General features: G+C 45.8%; 2 protein-coding genes across 2 annotated transcripts in view; both read right to left on the bottom strand.

The window, feature by feature from the left end:
• Positions 1-22,271, bottom strand: part of CD59 (CD59 molecule (CD59 blood group)) — a 519,147-nt gene that overhangs the window by 121,899 nt on the left and 374,977 nt on the right. The gene's annotated exons all lie outside the window — the stretch shown is intronic.
• On the bottom strand, positions 9,630-21,041 carry LMO2 (LIM domain only 2). Its single transcript, XM_060105169.1, has 4 exons — positions 20,756-21,041; positions 19,707-19,932; positions 15,383-15,598; positions 9,630-10,541 (listed from the first exon to the last, which is right to left on the bottom strand). The coding sequence occupies exons 1-4, from the start codon at positions 21,039-21,041 to the stop codon at positions 10,322-10,324; spliced, it is 948 nt and encodes a 315-aa protein (XP_059961152.1). The 3' UTR covers positions 9,630-10,321.

Below are 22,271 nucleotides of genomic sequence, written 5' to 3'. Positions count from 1 at the left end.
TAGTCTTACACTAATATCACTCTATCTTGATCAGGTAGTAGGTGAGTCCGCCAACTTCGTTCTTTTTCAAAATTGTTTTGCTATTTATATCCTTTGCACTTTATGCAAATTTTAGAATTAGTTTATCAATATCTACCCCCTAAAAAGTTTCCTGGGGCCTCCCTGGTGGCGCAGTGGTTAAGAGTCCGCCTGCCGATGCAGGGGATACGGGTTCGTGCCCCGGTCTGGGAGGATCCCATATGCCGCGGAGCGGCTGGGCCCGTGAGCCATGGCCGCTGGGCCTGCGCATCCGGAGCCTGTGCTCCGCAACGGGAGAGGCCACAACAGTGAGAGGCCCGCATACCGCAAAAAGAAAAAAAAAAAAAAAAAAAAAAAAAAAAAAGTTTCCTGGGATCGTGATTGGGATTATGCTGAATCTACAGAACAATTTGGGGAGAATTGACATCTTAACAATATTAACTCTTCAGATCCATGAACATGGTATTGCTCTTCGTTTGTCTTGGTCTTTAATCATTCTCAGCAATGTTTGGCAGTTTTTAGTGTATAGGTTTGGGACATTTTGTTAGATCGATCCCCAAGTATCTAATATTCTTATGCTATTTTAAATGGTATTTAATTTTCTTTCAAATTCTGATTTTTCATTGCTAGTATATGTAAATGCACCTGATTTTTGTCTGTGACCTTGCTAAACTCTTTAGTTCTAAGTTGTTTTTTGGGGGAGACTCCTTCAAATTTTCTAGACAAGCATTCTCTTTATGAAAAGACAATTTTACTTCTTCTTTTCCAGTCTATATGCGTTCTATTTCTTTTTTCTTGCTTCACTACACAGGTTAGAATCTTTAGTACAATGTTGGTTATGAGAGTAGGCATCCTTGAATTTTTCCCAAACCGAAATTGAAAGTATTCAGTCTTTCACATTATGTATAATTTTAATTGTGGGTTTTTCTTTATTGTATCTATATAAATACACACAACACATCCTGTTGGTTCTGTTTCTCTGGAGAACACTGGCTAATATGTTGTGACCCCGGCATGTGAAAATTCATGTGTGTGATTTAATCAATTCTGGTATAATACCAGCCATTATCTCTTCAAATATTTCCTCTTCTCGGGTCTCTTTATTCTTTTGTTTTGGAACTCCTAGTAGGTATAAGTTGAAACTTCTCGTTCTAACCTCCATTTTTCTTAATCTCACCCTGGGTGATTTTCTTAACTCTGTCTATAGGCTCACGAATTCTTTGTTCAGCGGTCTAAACTGTTTAACCCATTCATTGAGCTTTAAATTTCAGTTCTTTTTCTTTCTAGAAGTTTTATCTGATACCTGTTCAAATCTACCTTTTTTAAAAAAAATAGACTTGTTCTTTTAACAGATTTCAATTCTTAATATATTTAATCATTTAAAAATATATTTATTTTATATTATCCTTTAAACAGTTTTTCTATGAACTGAAGTTCTTGGGGGTCTCTGTGTGCCGTATTTTCTGGTACTTGTTCATGGAAGGAGTGTATACTTTGCATTTTACTTACTTATTTACTTAAAGCTCTTCTTGAGTGAAGCTTTAGTTTTCCGTGGAAATTCTGAATGATCTAAGTTGCAAGTATGTCCCTTCAGAGAAAGTTGTTTTCTTCTTCCCAGTGAGACAAGAGGAATCACTGGCCCAGTGTAGATTTTCATTATAATTTTCTGGGTTGTGCATTTATTATAAATTTAGAATCTGTGAGCAGTAGGCCTGAGGTTTTGGGTACCCAGAGGAAACTTTTTTTGCTCTCATCCAGTATATCCAGGCAGAGATTACAAACTTCCTTGACATCTCTCTGAGACTGTGGATAGGTTTTTTTTTTTTTTCTGGTCTACCCTTTCACTGTGGATGTGGCCCTTTGCCATCTCTGCTTTTATGTAGGTTTTTGCTTCCAATCTCCCACTTCACAACAATTCTCATCTCTTAATCTCTGCATGGAGCCAGACTGCAGTGGCCAGTAACTCCCCCAGGGCATCTCAGGATCAGCTTTATGCAATTCTTCCCACCTCTATTTATTTCTGGACCTAATATTTTCTATGTTTGCTTTTCCTGCAGCTCAATTTTGTGTTTAAATATCTTTGGATTGGTTTTATTCAGCATTTATAGGTGTGGTAGGTTATCCTAGGCTACCATCTTGTCCAAAGTAAACACTCTCCAGTTTAGGTTCTACTACATCTTTGTGTACAGCTGGGTCTGATGCATCTTACCTTCCCTTTGTTCTGGGTGTATGCTGGGTATACTCATCATTGGGCACCTTTGTTTTGTTATAAGCCGTGGCAGGCAGGATCAGAAGATTCGCATTCTAGTGGTTACCAGAGGGAGAAGGGGTGGGGAGGAAGGCGAAATGGGTAAAGGGGGTCAACTGTATGGTGACGGTTGGAAACTAAATTTTTGGTGGTGAGCACACTCTAGTGTATACAGAAGTACCCATGAAACATATAATGTTTTAAACCAGTTACCTCAATTTAAAAAAGAAGATTCACATTCTTTTCTAATAATACCAATTACCCAGAACCTAAGACCAACTATCTTTTTTTTCTTCAAGCTCCGGGTAAGGAAGGAAATATTTGTCTATATTCAAATGAAAATTTTCTTTTTTTAAAATAAATTTATTTATTTTATTTATTTTTATTTTTGGCTGCGTTGGGTCTTTGTTGTTGTGCACAGTCTTTCTCTAGTTGTGGCACGCAGGCTCCTCATTGCGGTGGCTTCTCTTGTTGTGGAGCACAGGCTCTAGGCGCACAGGCTTCAGTAGTTGCAGCACACGGGCTCAGTAGTTGTCGCTCGTGGGCTCTAGAGCACAGGCTCAGTAATTGTGGCACACGGGCTTAGTTGCTCCGCAGCACGTGGGATCTTCCCGGACCAGGGCTCGAACCCGTGACCCCTGCATTGGCAGGCAGATTCTTAACCACTGTGCCACCAGAAAAGCCTGAAAAAATTTCTTTTCTTAGTAGCTCATTTCCTCTGATCACACGAAGCAAGTAAAACCCTAGAGAACATGGCAAATTGTGTTGCAACAGACACCATGAAGACAATGTTTCGTCAGCAAAAACTGACACCCAAGATGTTTAAGAAGTCCCTATGAATAATAATAACAAAAAAACCCATTTTTTTAGTGTCACTAAGTAATTTCAGCTACCTCTGAAATACATCTTGAACCTGTCGCCTTTTCTCCATCCTCACCGCAAACACCCTCATCTAAGCCACCGTTATTTCTCACTTGGATTATGAAATATCCCCCATCTGGTCTCTCAATAAAAAGCATGTTTAATAACAATGGTGATAATAAAAATGCTGCTGAGAATCAGAGTTTTATTGCTGGAAAAATTGTAGGAAAACTGTAAGAGAGAGTTTATTCTCTAAGTTTGGACTGTATAATTTCAAAAACCTTTTTCAACTCTAAGACTGTATTATTCTGATCAGTGATTTTCAAACTCTCCATGGAGTAGATCCAACATTTATTTTTTTAAAATTTTCAAACCACCATAGACTGATACTTTGGTAAAATACAATAAAAGTGAATGACTGGGCTTCCCTGGTGGCGCAGTGGTTGAGAATCTGCCTGCCAATGCAGAGGACACGGAATCGGGCCCTAGTCTGGGAAGATCCCACATGCCGCGGAGCAACTGAGCCCGTGAGCCACAACTACTGAGCCTGCGCGTCTGGAGCCTGTGCTCCGCAACAAGAGAAGCCGCGATAGTGAGAGGCCCGCGCACCGTGATGAAGAGTGGCCCCCGCTTGCTGCAACTAGAGAAAGCCCTCGCACAGAAACGAAGACCCAGCACAGCCAAAAAAAAAAAGTGAATGGAAAAATTTAAAAATTAAATTCAACAGACATAAGATTATTCCTTCAAATTGCTTAAAAAGTTTCTAAATGTGTTTTAATTATGTCTTGCCGCATAATAAAATACCTCAGAACTCAGTGACTTAAAACAATTATCTATCTTACATAATTTCTGTGGGTCAGAAATTCAGAAGCAGCTTAATTGACTGATTCTGGCTTAGGAGTCTCTTGTGAGGTTACATTCAAGGTGTGCCAGGGTTGCAGTCATCTGAAAACCTGACTGGGGCTTGAGGATCTGCTTTCAAGATGGCTTCTTCATAGGACAGGCAAGTGCTGGCTGATGGCAAGAGGCCTCAGTTCCTTTTACTGCATGGACCTCCCCACAGAGCTGATGGAGCACCTTTAAGGCATGGTAGCTGGTTTTCTCCAGAGCAAGTCATCCAAGAGACAGCTCGGTGGAAGCCACAGAGTCCTTTATGACCTAACATCAGACATCATACTCTATCATCTCTGCAATATCCTGTTGGTTAGACAGGTTAGCCCTATTTGATGTGGGCGGAGACCGCATAAGCCTGAAGCCAGGAGGCAAGAATCTCTGGAGGCATCTTGGAGACCAGCTACTACAAATGCTTATTCCCAATTCCCACACTTCCCTGTCTGTAAACCAAAATTTGAGTAGCAAATTCCTAGAGATAATCTATAATACGTTCTTCATTTTGCAGATGAGGAAACTGAGGTCTGCCCGAAGACATAACCCTAATTAGAGGCAAAATCACATTTCCAATTTCCATTTCAGGGTTCTTTCTACCACATTAGATTGCCTTTATATCTATTTTACCTACTATTTATCTCAAGGGTGGGGTGGGGGGCACTTGCCTTGAGCTGCTCATTAAGTAATGAGAATGAATCAGGTGGGGTGGAAAGGCCATGACACACAGAAGCTGCGGCTGTGGGTTTTCTTAGGATCACCACAAAGCCGTCTTCAAGGTGACCATCAAGTAGGATAATTCCGTGAGCCCAGTTCAAAAGCTTCACAACGTTACAATGGAAATTGACTTGATTTAGCTTCAAAAATTCTATTAACTCAGAGAAATGATGGTTTTCTGGGAGAATTAACACACAGCCACTGGTAGAGGACGAAAGTCACTTTAGTGCTTTGAAACTTCTTTCAACTCAATTCTTAGATCTATGTACAAAACATTATAGCTTAGATTCCTGGTCCTAAAATACACACATTTCAGAGTCAGATGATTACATCTTGATGCTAATTTCAAAGGAAATGAAGAATTTGTATCAAGCTCATTTTATAAGGTTGAGAAATAACCTGCTTCAGAAACTGGCACTAAGTGAATCCTCCTAAACACATCATTTACACTACATGTGTGTGTTTGCAAGGAACTGCTGGCTTGAGACACATGAACTTTACTTCTAAGGCTAGAAGTACATTAAAATTGTGATAAACGAATAGTAGAGTATCACTGACTTCCAAACTATATTTTCCCTCTCTTTATCATCTCTCCTATTCTTCTCCTAATTAAATCAAAAGCTCCCAAAAAGAAAAGGTCAAGATTTCTAAAGTTTTAAAAAACTTTTTATTTGTAAACGTGTCAAACTGATAGAAAAGATGCATGAATAAAAATAGTGTACCTGTGTATCCCATACCTAGATTCACCTGTTAACATTTTTACCCATTTGCTTTGCCATTTATTCCTCCCACCCTACCCTCTCTCTGTCTCTGTCTCTCTCTTTCTCCACACACACAGCAGACACACACACACACCACACATGTAAATTTTTCTTAATTATTTGAGACTAAGTTCCATATGTCATGACATTTTTTTTTTTTTTTTTTTTTTGCTGTACGCGGGCCTCTCACTGCTGTGGCCTCTCCCGTTGCGGAGCACAGGCTCCGGACACACAGGCTCCGCGGCCATGGCTCGCGGGCCCAGCCGCTCCGCGGCATGTGGGATCTTCCGGGATCGGGGCACGAACCCGTGTCCCCTGCATCGGCAGGCGGACTCTCAACCACTGCGCCACCAGGGAAGCCCTGTCATGACATTTTGTTCTAAATATTTCAGTGCGTATTTCCTAAAAACAGGGATAGTCTCTTATGTAACCACAGTACAGTTTTCAACCTCAATTTAGCGTTTGTGCAATAATTTGAACTAATCTACCCACTCATATTTCAATGTTATCAATTGCCCCGATGATATCCTCTATAGCATTTTACCCCTCCAGTACTGGAGGGAAAGTAAAGGGCCAGGTATTGGACTTAGTTGTCAGGTCTCCTTAGCCTCCTTGAATCTGGAACATTCCCATAGCTTTTCTTTATTCTTTATGAAACTGACATTTTTGAAAATAGAGTCCCATCTCCTTCCTTTTTAAAAATACAATGTTCATCATTTTGAGTTTGCCTGGTAATTTGTCTCACACTTAGATTCAGGCTATGCATTCTCAGGAGGAATCCTAAAACAGTGATGGTATGTTCCTCACAGAGAATCACATCTGAAGGCACACATGGTCCATCCGCCCTTCACTGATCACCTGGTCAGGGTGCTGTCCAATGTCTCCACTGTGTAATTACGAGTTTCCCCTTGCAACAAATAACAATATGTGGAAAGGTACTTTTAAGACCGTCCAAGTATCCTGCTCTCTCTTTGTTGAAATTTAGCAACTCTTGATGATTCTTGCTTGATTCTATCATTTCACTATGATAGCTGCAGAATGATGACTTGCCAACTCCCACACTCTCTTCACATTTACCTGTTGGCATTCAAGATTCTGCTGTAAACAAGAGCCCTTTCTTCTATCCATTTATTTATTATTGGTATGAACTCACAAATTCTTATTTTCCCCCCAACACTTTATAACTCATTACTATCCTTAATTATTTTGGTAGTCAAATTGCTCCAGATTGGCCAGCCCCTTCAAGCTGGCTTCTTCGTCCTTGTGGCATGCCTACATCACTTTTTTAAAAGCAGTTCCTTATTTTCTAGCATAATAAGATGCTCCAGGCTCCTGTTATACCTTCCTTGCACCCTCCCTCCACCTCTCAGAGATTCCTGGGTTTGGATTTTGATTTGCCATTCAGTCTCAAAACTGTGGAAGACCTCATCTCCCCTGTTATTTACTCACTGGCCCAGCCCCCCTCCAGCCAAAGCTCACCACCTCCACCACCACCACCATGAAAACTCTGGGCTCACTTGACTACCTGCTCCACTAGGTCAAGGTCTCTGAGTCTTTGCTCTTGCCTGTGTCACCTCCTTGCTGGTCCAGGGGCATTTGAAATGTCACTTCTGCTTTACTCCAGATAGCCGCCCAGGGGCCAATAGAATTGTTCCCTCATCTGTGTTTCCATAGCACTTTTGACATATCTTTGTTATGGTGCTAATCTCATATCATTGTACTTTGGTTACATTTCTGGCTAGACTGTACTCAAATGGTTTCAAATAACCTGGGGAGAAAGGTATTCATTTTCCCTATTTTGCAGATGAGAAACCTGAGGTTCAGGGAGGTGAGCCTAAGAGAGGCAGCGGAGCACAGGGTGAGGCCTCAGTTACAGGCCACTTCTGCCCTTTATTAGCTGTCGGACCTTAGGCAGGTGACTAAGCCGGTTTGTGCTGCAGTTTCCCCGGGAGTCAATGTGGATGATAATAAATAGAAACTGACACATGGCACTGTTCTGTCACTTAAAGGAGTTGCTGTTTGTACAGCCCCTAGAAGAGTGCCTGGCACGTGGTAACTGCTGTGTAAATGTTTGTTAAATAATTAAGTCACATCATTGCCATTCATATCCCAGTCTTATGATGATAAAACTCCTAGCCACTGCTCTGTTGTAACTTTGTAGGAGTCCAAGATTCTCTGAGAAGCAGTGATTCTATTAGAGACAGCAATAAAAGGAAGCTGGTTCAGGTTATAAGACATTAATAAGGTAAGAGGAAGTGAAATGTTCCACCAAATTGCTGAAGTAAGTCATGGACCAGGGAAGGGTGCAGGTGCCTGGTTCTCTGCCTCTGGGTCTTGGGCACACAGCCTGCATGCTCAGGCAAGGGCCACCAGGGTAGATTCTGGGAGCTGGTCCCTCTCTTTACATGTCCTTCCTCTCAAGTCAGTTGTGGGTTAGACATTTGGGTCCCTGGGGTGACTTACCACAAAGACTCTGCCTATGCATTCACAATTCTGCAAAATGGTGCCATGGACAAATGGAAAATGTTGATTATCGCTGTGTTGAGGATAGCAAAGGTATTGGTTGAGCTCTTGAATCATGTGTATTATACTATCATGGGGATTAAGAATAAAGTTTACATTTCAAAAGCAAGAACCATTTTTATTTTGACCTAATACTGCACATAGGATCATTCACATAACTAAAATCTATTATTATTTTTATTATTAATGTCGATATGGTTAAAAATGGTGGATTGAATTGTGACTGATCTGGTAGATGACAACTGCTAGCTGAGTGACAAAATTATGTAAAGGTTTTCAGCTTAGGGACCAGGGGTAGACAGTGTTGGTCTACATGTGGAAAAGTTACTCAGTGATTAGCCATTGTGTCAAATACTAACTATTAACAACTTAGAGCAGATGATCTACCAAACTGGGGGATGTTTCAGGACATTCTTAAGCTTCAGCATCAGTCAGAATCATCTCTAGGGCTTGTTAAAACACAGATTGCTGAACCCCATCCCCAGCATTTCCGACTCACTCTGTCTGGGATGGAGCCCATGAATCTTCATTTTAAATAAGTTCTCAAGTGATGCTGATATTGCTGGTTCATGGACCACAATCGGAGAACCACTTCCCTTTGCTGATTTAGAACAAATATCCCCTCACTGGAAGTCCCTTACCAACACCTAGTTGAAATTCAGTATAACTAGATTTGTTTTAAATAGGCCACCCTAAGCAGTCAAACTTGCCAACCACTTTTAGTATTTTACAGACCAAGAGAGCCATCACTTTATTATTTCTCCAGAAGAAGAAAAAACCAAGCAAACCCTACTGATGAACTTTTTAAAGGAATATCACAGCTAATTAATTGTAGCACTAGATGCATGTTTCTGATGTCTTGATAATTAAACACATTAAGACTTCTTGGTACTTGCCAATATTTGTATGTAACAATTGAAATACATCTCCCGTTAGTCTTTCACTGGGACATTCTTGAACTAGTGAGCTGAGAGGTGATGACCAGCAGGTGGCGCTCTGAGTCAGTTCATGGCTGCCTGGATGCGGTGAAAGGCAAACGCACAGACAAGGTGCCTGCTTTAAATCCTCAAAGTAAGGTTCTCTTAACCACTTGTCATAAAATACCCTGAGACACATGTCTTGGAAAATCGAAGTGTCAAGCTCAGCATCTTTGCCACATTTCAAACTAGGTAATTACCTTCTCTCCCAAGGGAACCTGTTTTATGTATTTGTGTCCTTCCTAGGTTACAGGTTTCCCAAAGGCAAAGATCTTACCTTCTGTTCACTCTATACAATGCTGAAGTGAAATGCAGGTTTTACAATAGCAATCTAATTATTCCACATCCCTCTGAGGTACATGATGACCCGTTGGATACTAATTGCTAGTAATATAGAAACTGCCTGCCTCATATAAACCCTAGCCATAAACTTGTTTTTATTTGACCTAAAAGTAAATTGCTTATTTACTTCTCCTTTACAATATAAAAAGCCATTTTTTTTCCCTGCCATCCCAAATTGTAAGTCATTACCAGGTAAACAACACTGCGTTTTAATCAGTCATTTTTATTGTTCTCAGAGTTTTTTTAAACTACACACAACAAATACTTTGATATAATCTAAGATAATAAAATAGGTGAACAACTTTTTTTTTTTTAGATTTACATCTGTATAGAAACAATCTGTGGAACTCCTCACTTCAAAACTAAGGTGTCTAAAAACAGTGATTCATCAGCAATGCTTTAAAGAATTGTTTGGTTAAAAGTTGCAGTTTTCATTCTCAACTGAAATGTGGTCTCCATGCAGTGTCCCTTGGGTCCAAAGCTTAAGGCCTTGGGAAGGTGGCCAAGAAGAAAAGGATGGCCACTCTTCTCTCTGTCCTTCCCTTGTGTGGAGGACAGTGGTTGGAACAGGGTTCTCATAAAAGCCAGGAAGAAAAGAAATCAATTGCACATCTCTAGTTTTCAAGGGTTAAAGACATAACAAGTCTGGGCAGGACAAGTCCCCATCTGTAGATGGGAAGTTCCATCACGACGGCACAGAAGCCCCAACACTCTCTCCCTCGCTAATCATGTCAGTTATTACCCATAGGCTGTGGCCATTGTCCATAAGGTCTCCCTCAAGGCCAGTCATTTTGTCACGTTTAAGTTTTGCCCCCTTGCATTATGTCACTTGGATGCTGTGTATTGGTTCTTGGTGTCCAATTAGGGTCTTTCATCCCCTAAGAAATGTCTCAGCCCACCCTCAAATCCCCCAAATGCCTAAGAGTGAAGACCCCACGGAGACAGTGACTTCAGTGAAACACCTCTCCAGAGATGCTGGGGCATCTGGCCTATATCATCCCATTGACCTTAGTCCACTCATAGATGTCCTGTTCACACACTATATCGGAGTTGATGAGGAGGTATCTGTCACCCACACAGAAATGCTTCTGACAGGCGGCACATTTGAAACATTCCAGGTGATACACTTTGTCCCTCACCCGCATCGTCATCTCGTAGGCACGGATCCGCCTGTCACAGGATGCGCAGAGGCCGTCCTGGCCAAAGAGCCTGGGGAGAAAACAAGAGAGAAGAGCTAAAGAGACAGTGGCACAGACAATACTGGAAGAAAGGGGCTGAGGATGGGTTCCATGCTGTAGGCTGGGTTCCCAAGACGTCCCAGCAAGGAAGAGCTGGGTCCAGACTGATGGCTGACTCGTTCGCAGTCTTTCCTAGAAGGAAGTGGGTCCTCTGGGATGAGACCGTATCTGTGGCATTTGTGTTTGGCATGACTCGTCCCTTTTCTGGGCTCTCTCCCTGCCCGCAGCCACCACCCTCCACGCCTCCAGGTTGCCCCGGGGCCCCACCTCTGTGGAAAAGACTCTCAGCTGAAGTGATTTCAGAGGTTAGGCATGGATTGTGTGTCTCTTCCCAGGGGAACTTTCATTTTAGAAGAGGAGCCAGAGTAAACCCCAGGGGCCCCTTTGAGAGGAGACTGACCAAGAATGCAATGAAATGGGCATCTTTCTGAGGCTCCCAAATTCTATCACATCAACAGCCACTAATATCACCCACGGGGAGGGGTGGTCTTGGATTCCTTCAAAGGTACCAAGGCCATCTCCACATGATTGTTTGCTGGGACCCCAGCTTCTGGGAGACAGAGGGAGTTCAACCGAAAACACGTGGTGTAGTTAATCGTGCCTCGGAGATCTGGAGGATGAGCAGCATCTCTCCACATGGAATGGAAGATCTAAATTGGAGTTCCCGCTGCCCCAGTGGCATGAGTCTCTGGAGAAACTTCTCTTCTGACATTGACATCAAGACTCTCCTAAGTCTCAGTTGACTGGTTACTTATATTAAGCAATATGTAGTGCCAAAGTGGGAGATGCAATAGGGTGGAGCCTAGTGCAGTGGTTCTCAAAGTGTGGTCCTGGGACCAGCCATATTTGCATCACCCGGGAACTTGTTAGAAATGTTCACTCAGGCCCTCCCGATTGAGCTGCTCTGTGGGTGAGGCCCAGCCATCTGTGTGGTCCTGAGCACGGCCAGGTGATTCTGATGCAGGCTGAAGTTTGAGAATCAGCCCGCAAGAGTGGGATAACACAAGCACTGGAATCAGAAGACTTGGGTTCAGCCAGGACTAGCCCTGAGTACCTGAGTGACCCTGGGGAGACCTCTCATTCCTCTGAGCTTGGCAGTGATCATAGCGTACCCCTCACCCGGCTGTTAAAGGATGGACGCAGGGCTTCCCTGGTGGCGCAGTGGTTGAGAGTCCGCCTGCCGATGCAGGGGACACGGGTTCGTGCCCCGGTCTGGGAAGATCCCACATGCCGCGGAGCGGCTGGGCCCGTGAGCCATGGCCGCTGAGCCTGCGCGTCCGGGGCCTGTGCTCCACAACAGGAGAGGCCCGTGTACTGCCAAAAAAAAAAAAAAAAAAAAAAAAAAGGATGGACGCAGCATGTCAAAGCACCAGCGTTCAAGGGCAAAGCCAGCGCTGGCTGTGTTTTAACACATCTTGGGGGTGTTCCAACAGGGCCAGTCTTGCTGCCAAAAGTCATTTTCCCACATGCCTGATTACATGGCATGTCAGCAGGTCCTTTCCACGGAAAACCTTCAGGGCGGTTTTAGGTGAATGCCTGTTCTTCTCGGAAGTTCTTATTAACTTCAGAATAGCAGAGAATCAACTGGTACGTTCTGAGAGGTTCTAGGGGAGATGAGGGCAGTTGACAAATTTGGAAACACATGGACAAAATGAATGGAACCAGGAAGACGTGGTCTGTGGGTAGAGAACTCATGGTTACAGCCAGGCCAGCTAATTTCCCTCCGAATCCTGCTTCCCATTTGAAGAGCTCTGAGTGTTTTCAAGGCACCACCTGGGAGCAAACTCATTACTGGGGGAGAACATTTCATCCCAAGGCAGCAGATGGTGGAGCTGTGGGGAACTGCCACCCTGGAGGTCACAGAGTGGAAAGACAGTTCTGATTTCCTGATTGTTCAGTAAGTTAAGTTTGGGCCCAAGTGACTTACAAAACAGTGTGCGTGGAATGAAGCCAACCACCTGGGGTGTGTGACCCTTACGGAAGGAGAGCGTTTATTAAAGGGAAGTTGGGGGTAAATTACAACACACGTCAGGCAGCTAATGAAGGGAAGGATGAAGGACTTGTATTTGGGAGACAAGTTCAGGTCCCAGCATCACCTCTAACTAGCCGGGTGCCCCAGAGCCAATGACATCCTCTGCCCTGGCTTCTGTGTCTTAAGCTATAAGGCAAGAGAACTGGAAGAGAAGGCCTCTGCAGGCCCTTACAAGCTCTGGTTTGCTGGGACTTCACTGATAGTGAAAATAGCCAGGACTTGACATCTAACTTGAGCGTTCACCTCCGGCACCAAGAATTGGTGCCTTAGGCTGGATATCCCAGAAACAGACCCTGAGACCAGGATTTATTAAGGATGTGTCATCAGGGGAAACAGGTAAGCTGGCAAGGGAAGCCGGACAGAAGGGGTACAAGGCAAGTAAAGTTGCACGCTCGGGCCAAGTCCCTCAGAGGGGGCTTCAGCCTGACTGCACGGGGCCTCTGGGGTGTAAGTTATGTCTCCAAGAGGCCCTGGCTCCCGGCAAGATTGCAGGACTTTGGTCTCCGGCAGTGCCAGCCACTGGGCCAGGTCTGTTGGGCATGTGGTGGGGGGCAGTGGGCACACTTCTGGCTTTAACAGACACAGGTGCTGGCTGTTGAAAGTAAAACACCTAGGGGTGGGGAGGCACTGCACACAAAAATTGGTAAAAAGCGATCCGAGGGGATCTGGGCTGGGCACTGATATTAACAGCTACTCTTCGGTTCCCAAGAAAACAACATAAAAGCACAGGGTTTATTTAGGTTCTGCATGGAGGTCTCATGAATATTTGAGGCTAAATGTCTGAAAGGGACTGTAACAGGCAAGTCAAACATTGGAAACCCTCAGGGAGAGAAGTTCTCCTGGGGCAGGGGTGGGTGGGCAGGGGAGAAGGACTGAACTCCCTCATAGAACCCATTTCCTCACTCCTCCAACTTGCCTTTTGCAAAGACACTGCCAGACATGTTAAGAATGCAAGCAAACAAGTCCATGGCTAAAGGGTCATGCCTGCAGCAAGAAATGATTTTTCTCCTCTGTCAAGAGGTGTCATGTCTGAAGCTTCCTCCTGCCCATTTTAATAACAATAATATAAATATGAAAGGATGGCTGGAAACGCTTGCACTAACACAGAGTTAATTAACATGTTGCCTAGGAATGTAGCAGGGAGAAGAATTATTTCATGTCACCAAGACACAAGTTAATTAACACTGGGTTCTCCCAGACTATTTTTTTTCTCTCCTTTTTAAAAATGCAAGAGATTAACAAGCCCAGGCAGCACGGGGTTTATTCTTGAATGTTATATAAAAACCGCAGAGATAGGGAGAAGCCCGGGCTCTTTTGACCTTACTCTATCTGTACTTCATTTAATAAGATTCAAATGATTTGACAGGGATGTAGTCAGGGGGCCCGATGGGAATCATTTACCCGTCTGCTTTCTGCACTGTCTTGGCAAACTGAGAGCGAGCAGAATCAGGTCTCTATTTATCCCAGTTCTGTTTTCTCGTTACTTAATAAAAAATTGACCAAAATTAAAATCATGATCCTTGGAAACCTGACTTCTTTTCTCTGAACCACCAAATTTGAAAGGACTTTATCAGGAAATTTGGGGGTGGGAAGCTTACTCTGTCAGTCTCTGGGTGAACAGATAAGCTTCCTTCACCATGGAATTGCCTGCATTATTATTATTTTTTTTAATGTAAAATGCTCTGAGGGCAGGTTTGGGAGGAAGAGCTGGCCTGGCAGCCAAGGGCGCTGGAGTCTAAACAAGCTTCCCTGGTTTGGGTGGTTCTAATGTATTAGGGCTGCATGCTCCACAGACCCTCTGCCACAGGAAGATGGCAAAAATCTGACAGCTACACAGTTAAGCAGATTTGACAGCAGAGGGCACAGAGTTACCTCTGCAGCAGCTAATATGAAACTGGAAATGCTAGAACATTCCGGGCAAAGGCACTCATCTGAGTGCTGGAAAATTCACATAGTCAAACGTATGACCCAGAGCATCCAAGATGTCCTCACTGCCTGTCTCACTGGGTGTTCTAGAGTTCCTTTTTTGCCTTTCCATTCTTCCATTTCTTTGTTCATTAGATCAGAAGAGACTCTAATGATAAATGTCATGAGCAGCTAACATCTATTTGATCCTCATACTCATGCACCAAGCCAAGCACTTTACATGTATCACCCCATCTAATTCCCACCGTTTCTTGGAAGTAGGTATCGCTGTTATCCCCATTTTACAGATGAGGAAGTCGAGGCTTAGGAAGGTTACATAACTTGTCCAAGGTCACAGAGCTAGAAAGCAGTGGTGCCGGGGCTCAAACCAACAGCTGACTTCAGGGCCTTCCTGCTGTGACCGTCAAATCCTTGGAGTGCCATGGCGAGATCATGCTTTCTATTTTTAAATTTCTCATCACATAATATTGGAATCTTACAAAAGAATATTTAGAACCTATAGGTATATTTTGAAGCATTAGATGGGCTCCTAGGAGCCCACACTCAAACTTAGAAACTACAAAGCTCCCAGCTCCTCTGGCACGTCTTGTGCCTTCCTCCCCAACCTTCTCCCCTTTTCTGCCCCACAGAGGGAACCGCTATTCTGAATTGTGTGTTCATCACTCTCTTGCCTTTAAAATATTAGAATTTGACCACGTAGGAATGCATCCCTGAGAACATGCTTCTCGAACAGGAAGAAAGGCCGACTGCTTCCCTGCATCGGGCAGCTGAGACCCAGCCTGACCTCGCTGGGGCAAGAGGCAGGCACTGGGGGAGACAGACCCACAGCCCCAGGAGGGCAGTGAGGACAGTACCTGAGATAGTCTCTGCGGCAGAGCTTCCTGCCCAGCTTGTAGTAGAGGCGCCGGCCCACCTCGCCCAGCCGGCACCCGCAGAGGTCACAGCTGAGGCAGTCCTCGTGCCAGTACTGGTCGATGGCCTTCAGGAAGTAGCGGTCCCCGATGTTCTGCTGGCAGCCTCCACATGTCAGCAGGGATGGGGGGATCTGCAGCACCTCATCCACTGGCTCCCTGGAAAGAAGGCCAAGCATTAGGGATGACCTCATCTTGGGGAGACAAGCACGGGGGAGGGGTCAGGAGTCATGCTGTGCCCAACAGGAAACCTCATTCAATTGCCTGTAGGTGACATAGGAGAAAGGAGGGGACAACATATACCTAGGGCAGACTGCAGAGAGACCCTGCCAGCCTTGGGTTAGGACAGGAGAGAGCTAGACCCTATATCCTAGATCCTAGAAGAAGCCAGTGCGGGGGCACCAAGGGGCACCAAGGTAACTGCAGGTGGTACTGCACCCCTACCCACAGTCCAGCCCCACTTTCTCGGCACCTGTGGTCTCTCTTCTTTATCTCCCTCCTACTCCACCTCCACACCTCTCCTCTTTCCTCCTCACGTACCCAGGACCCAAGGGCACTGCCCAAACCCAGAGGAGGCACCCAGGACAACCAGAGTTGCTCGCTGCCAGGACAGTGACTTCCTAGAGGGCTAAGAATCTGCAAATTCCCTTTTGAATCTCCGTGGCATCCTGCCTCAAACCCTTCCCAACTGCACAAAAGCAGAGGTGAGGAAGGAAGAAAGAAGAAAGGGACCCCAAGTTATTTTAGGTTGCTTTCTCTTTCCAAGATAAAAATTCCATCAGGATATAATAGAAATTCTCATTATTATTATCTTTTAATAGAAATTCCGCATCCCATCCTTCTTACTGAATGAATCCTTGGAGAAAAATCTCAGGTGCTAATTAAGGCCACTGTTAAACTTATAAAGGACATCAAACCGAACTTTCTGCGCGTGAACATTTTTACAGCAGCAAAACTGATTTGGATGAAGTTGATTTAGGAAAGAAAATGGGGAGAGGGGCAATAATTATTTTCAAGAGAGTGGAAGGCAATTAAACAGACTCTGAAATCTCCATCCCGGCAACTGTTAGGAGTGAGCCTGTGACGTGTGTTCTTTCACCACAATGTCATACAGTGTCTCCAGTTCACTCTGCTTAACTGGAATCTGAATACTTCTGTTTTACATTTTAAAAGAAATAACTTTATTTGCCAAAAGAAAATAAAGGGAGTGGGAGAAATGATTCTCTCACCAGACGGGACACAGGAAAAACAGAATACCTGTTGATCTGTGACAATTAACAAGTGCTTTCTTGAACCTCACTCAAACACAAATCTATTTTTCAAAAATCTATTATGTTTAGAAAAATGGAACTGCCTCCAACTGTGAAATTCCCAAAGGGAGTTTCCCCCTCGGTACTTTGAGGGTATAAATCTGTCTCCTATTTCCAGCTGACGCTAACTTACCAGGTGACCTTGTGTCCTGATTGGCCTGTGCCCACAGCACTCAGCATCCTTTACACCTAGGGATGACAAGGCTCAGGGAATCAGTGTTGATAACACACTCTGACAGCTTCAGGTGACTCTGTCTGTAATGTGCATACCTCCCTGTGAATATTTAGGGCTACTGAAACCGAGCCCACACTTTGTAGATCAAGTATGAGGGTCCTTTGTGAGATGATCTCCTTTTAGAACAGGGAAATGTAAAACCCAAACCAGTTTTCTCCTAAAAACTCAAGACTTTGAATAGTTTTAAGAATTCACTGAAGCCTGGCTTGCTTTTCTTTGTTTCCACGGGTTATACATAAAGACTTCCATTCTCCCTCCTGAAAAATAAAACACCAGCATTTTCACATGCATCACCTCAGAATCGCATCTCTTCCCTTTCCACAGCCCGTGGTCTTACTTTAGGCTTTCAGAAACACTCGTGGAACCTCAACACTGCTGGATGCCCTGATGCTGAGCCTGCCAACCAACTGTGAAAGAAGAGAATTTGCACTTAGCTGGTGCAAAAACTGCCTGGAATTAAAATGAACTGCTCTTGTTACTCACAGGGAGGCGGTAGGGGCCACTGGTGGCACAGTGGAGGAAATCTCTGTGTCTGTGAATCCTGGCTGTCTTTCTGTCTAAATGTTTCATTTGCATATGCCTTGGCAAATTTCTGTGTGTAATTTGGAGATGCTGATCAGACTGACCTCAGCTGCACTGACCCAAGTATGTACACAATGAAGCTTCTGGTAGAATAGTGGTCCGCAGTAGAAATGGTAAGCAAAAGAGCTATTGTGATGGCCTGAGATGAGATAGGAAAGGATAGGATAAGATATTGGCTCTATCTTTCTATAATTAATGATAATATCACATTATCTTTGGTGGATGTTCCAAGCCAATAACTGAGTGGGATTCACTCTCTAATATTTTATATTCTCCTAGAGCCTAACTGAATATTACACCTAAACACACTTCGGCCTGGATTGCTGGGATAATTTCTCAACAATTTCCAAGAGACATAGGGAAAAAATGTGCTGCAGTAATTTCTCAGTTAGCTGGTCCATCTCCAATTAGAGCTTGTCTGCATTGGGCAAATAGTGAAGCAAAGGGTGAGAAGAGCACGCTTCAGTAGGTGCCTGCTGCGTTATGAGGTAAAGATGTTTCAATGTTCCAATCTCAGTGAAAAAGCACAAACTTTGAAAAGAGAAACACTTCCTTCAGGGAACTGAAACCTCCAGATTTATCTTCTAATAAAGGGCTTAGTGATTGAGTTCTGCTGATCGAAAAGGCATTAGGCACCTTTCAAAGGTAATTCATCCAATTCACTCTCTTATTGTATTACTATGGTCTTGCCCAGGCTCTGAAAACTCAGGGCTAAGTTGTAATTCTCGGTTTGTTAAAAAAAAAAAAAAAAAAAAAAAAAAAGAGCAAACCACCCCTTAAACCCAGTGTTTTCGTAGATATATACTTTTAAAAAGGAATGTTATCTTTCTCCTGAGAATTTAAGGAAGCTGGGTTTTTGTTAGAACAAACCAGACTCCTTATAGAACTGGCATCTGAACCTTCAAGATTGAATAGTGATGTTTATATTCTCACTAGATCATGGTACTTCCTGTGTTTTATGAGAACACGCTGAGCTTTTATGCTGGTAACTGAGGGTAAAACCCAGGTATATAAACACCATAGGAGACAAACTGGGAGGAGGAGGTACTTCAATCAGGAAAGCACAATTCTTTTAAAGCAGAAAAAGAAAAGAAAAGAAAAGAAAACAAATGCCTCTTAAAAGCACAAATGGACAAGTCATTAACCAGCTCCTTTGGTCTGTGTAACAAATCCCTTCAAAGGATTAGATGGGGACTTCAAAGGAATAAATGTTCTCAAAACCAGACAGCTAATGAATCTTAAAAGGGCATTTGCGCTGACGGCTAAATGATATCTTAAAACAACCCTTTCTCCCCGTCTTAACACTAAGGAATGGGCTGGAGGTAAACATTGGGAAGAGGGGATACTTCAAACCAGTCAGAGCCTCAGAAAACAAATGCAGTTCATTAGAGCTCCGGTTCCCAGACTCCAAACCCTTTGAGACTGTGATAAAAGCCGTGAGACTCCGCTCCCCAGAAAAAATTCACCTATACGCAAAATGGTGCACTAACTTTCGAGGTTCAAAGGTCCCCATCGGTGGACCCCGAGGGGAGAGGCGGGGACGTGTATCCAGATTAACTCCGTGTTTAGCTGCTCTAAAATCTCTGGAGGCCTGAGTGAGCTCCGAGGTGAATTCTCGCACCTCCTCACCCGCCGGTCCCTGGCGCTGCGGGCAGCCGCTCCACCTGCGGACCGGGAAGGGGGCCGTCGGGGACTCGGGAGGCCTCCACTTGTAATGTCCCCCTTTCCAGGACCAAGTGGACAAAGAGAAAGGGGACCAAGAAGGAACGAGAGGGGAGAAAGGCGCAGAATCGAGTCCTGAAGGCTCTCGGGACTGCACCTGCGCGCCTCCGACCTCCCCCTCTGCCTGCTCCGGTGGAAACTTTCTGGCCCTCAGTGGCTTTGGGGAGCGTCCCAGGTAGCCGGGAGGGGCCCGCAGCGGCGCCGGGTCGACCCTCTCTTCCTGCCGCCCGCCACCCAGCCCCTCTCCCAGTGTCCCCGGAGTCACCCGATAGGATGCGGGAGCCCCGCGCAAGGCAGAGGGAACCAAGGGCACGCTGCGGGCGCGCACCTGGAGCCTTCTAGCCGGCCGCCCGCGCCACCTTGCCGCCCCGGGGCGCGAGGCCGTGGACATCGTGGGTGGCAGGGGCGCTGCACTTACTCAGACGGGTCCAGGCTCTTCCTCTCGATGGCCGAGGACATTGGGGAGGGAGGTGGTGTGCCAGGCGGCGGGGGCGCTCCCTTTGTGGCGCGGGGCTGGCCGGCTGCCGGGGCTCGGACCCCCTCGGATGCTCGGGCGCCGCCGCCTCCGCTCCTGCGCCTCCTCTTGCTCCGGCGCTCTGGCGGCGAGCTCGCCCCTCCGCGCTCAAGGACAGTCACCGCGCTCCCTTCAAACGCCAAAGAGAGAGAGCGAATCACCGGGCTGCCGCGCGCCGCGGCCGAGGCGGGGACAGGGGCGCGCAGCCTGCCCCGGGCGGCTGCAGCTGCCGCTGCTGCTCAGGACTTAACCTTCCATCCCGGTCCCGCCGCCGCCGCCGCCGCCGCCGCCGCCCGGTCCGGCTCGGCTCGCGCGCTGTCGCCGGCTCCGCGCCGCCCGCGGGAATGGGGCGCGACCGTCCGGCTGCCCCTCGCCCCTCGCCCCTTCGGCCCGGGTCGCGGCGCGCAGCTAGCCGCCGAGGGCAGGGAGGGGGCGGCGGCCTGGGGGCCAGGAGGGGACTGCGCCTCTCTCCCCCGGCTCCCTCCTCTCTCGGGAAGGTCTATTTTCGCTCAGCTTCCCTCTGTCTCTGGTTTCATTTCCTTTTTCCTGATCACGATTCAAATACAATAGAAGGAAATCACATTTAAAGAGACAGCTGCCCGGTACCCACCCCCCCACACCTTTTTTCTTCTTCTTCTTCTTCTTCTTCTTCTTCTTCTTTTTTTTTTTTAACTGGGCTCCTGGGGATTAGCGATACAAACAGCAGCCGCCGCCGCCGCCGCAGCAGCAGCGGCCGCAGCAGGACTGAGTTGGCGTCTTAAAGGGGCCAGCGTCGGGGACGGGGAGAGTCTCTCAGTGAACACCTCTCCTTGGAGAGGCGGCTGGGTTGCCTCTAAATCATTCTTTAGGGATTCCCCGCTTCGGCGTTGCCCTTTTGGTAAACTAAGATTGAAAGTAACCAGCGGGCCGCTCGAGGAAGAAAGAAAAGACAAGAATGCGAAATAAGCACATACAGAGATGCACGCGTTCCGAGTGGCGTTCGCGCCCGTTCGAGGTTCCAGGTCCGCGGACACGGAGCGCGGAGATGCCCCAGACAGCTTGGCTCTGCTGGCTGCGGACTTGCGACTGCGTCCGCGCTGCAGACAGGCGACGGGAGCTGTGCGAGCAGAGGCCGCACGGGCTGGGTACGCCTGAGCAGTGCCAGGGGCAGCTAATCCCAGAGGGAGCGTGGTTGGGAGGGACCAAGCTGATCTCAGTCTCCTCTCCATCTGCTGGCGGCAGAATTCCCTCCCTCAGCATCTTTCAAAAATCGGACTCCTGCGGTTAAACTGGCCCCTGTAAAGTGCCAATAGTACTCTGCATAGAGAAGAGTGCCTCTCCAATGAGGGAGAGACTATTTTGCCGTGGGTCAGGGAAAGAGAGAGAAGCCAGACTTGATTTTCGAGTTCAGGTTTCCCCTCCAACCTCAAGGGCAAATTCTAGGGAGAGGGAGGAATGCAGAAGGGGAGAGGAGGAGGCTAATAATCTGCCCTTGTGTAGAGCAAAACTTTAGGTCCCTTGGGCCTCATCAGAATTCCTTGAAAATAACTGCATTCAGAAATTATTACTAAAGGCCTACTTGTGCATGACACCAGTCACAAGTCTTGTAAAGAAGAAACTACCAAGTACTCTCAGGATCCATAGTTTTATATGAGCAGTCTGGATCATGATCATGGATATTGTATTCCCATTTTAAAGATGGCACTGAAGGACCTGGATGAGTTCACCCTGAAAGGTGGTGGCTGAAATCAGAAGTGCATCCCTGTAGGCATCGTTTTCCCTGTTCAGAGCTTATCCTCACTAACTTCTCACACGTATAACCAGAATTTACTATTGCTTGCGTGCTCTTGTCCTTTCCTTACCTCCATGTCCAAAGCTTGGGTCCCTATGGGTATCATTAAAATCTCTCTCAATCTCCACCCCTCCCGTGTGTGTGTGTGTGTGTGTGTGTGTGTGTGTCAAAGGAAGACTTAAGAGCAGCTTTGGGTCCAACTCAAGGCCTCTTGAGTCTCTAAAAAGGCCTTCTCTGCTCCTTGTTTTTAATTTAAAAAGAGAAAGTGCCTAGAATTTTTAGGTCAGCCTAAATTATGTGATAACCATGTAACCTACCTCTCTACAATCGGAAATGAAAATAAACATATATATGTAAGCTGTAAGGAGCAGTTCACCTACTTACAACCAGTCAATGTGGTGATTAAATGCTAGGACTTGGGCATCCGACTGCCTGGGTTTGACTTAAGCTCTTACTTACAAGCTAGCGGGGCCTATCTAGGAAAGTTACTTAACCTGAGGAGGCAGTGTTGATAGTGGCTCTGGAGTCAGACCGCCTGCATCCCAACCTACCATTTCCCACCTGTGAACCTGGGCAAACAGCAGGAATTTAAACGCCCAAGATCCTCCTCTGTCAATGGGGTGCCAGAACCTATTGATTAGTTGTTGTGAGGATGAGTGATTGCATGCAGTGTGGCCCTTAGACGTGTAATGAGCTGG

This window comes from Mesoplodon densirostris, chromosome 7, assembly GCF_025265405.1.
Source record: "Mesoplodon densirostris isolate mMesDen1 chromosome 7, mMesDen1 primary haplotype, whole genome shotgun sequence".
NCBI classification, from domain to species: Eukaryota; Metazoa; Chordata; class Mammalia; order Artiodactyla; family Ziphiidae; genus Mesoplodon; species Mesoplodon densirostris.
The sequence above is the reverse complement of the archived record's forward strand: the minus strand, read 5'-3'. Positions and strand labels throughout refer to the sequence as shown.

Excerpts from the sequence above, each read along its gene's own strand:
- LMO2 (XM_060105169.1), bottom strand. The coding sequence starts at position 21,041 with ATGCTGAGGGAGGGAATTCTGCCGCCAGCAGATGGAGAGGAGACTGAG. Across the intron at positions 19,933-20,755 it reads CTCGGAACGCGTGCATCTCT|GGAGCGCGGTGACTGTCCTT; the intron begins GTATGTGCTTAT and ends TGGCGTTTGAAG. Across the intron at positions 10,542-15,382 it reads TGCCGCAGAGACTATCTCAG|GCTCTTTGGCCAGGACGGCC; the intron begins GTACTGTCCTCA and ends TTTTCTCCCCAG.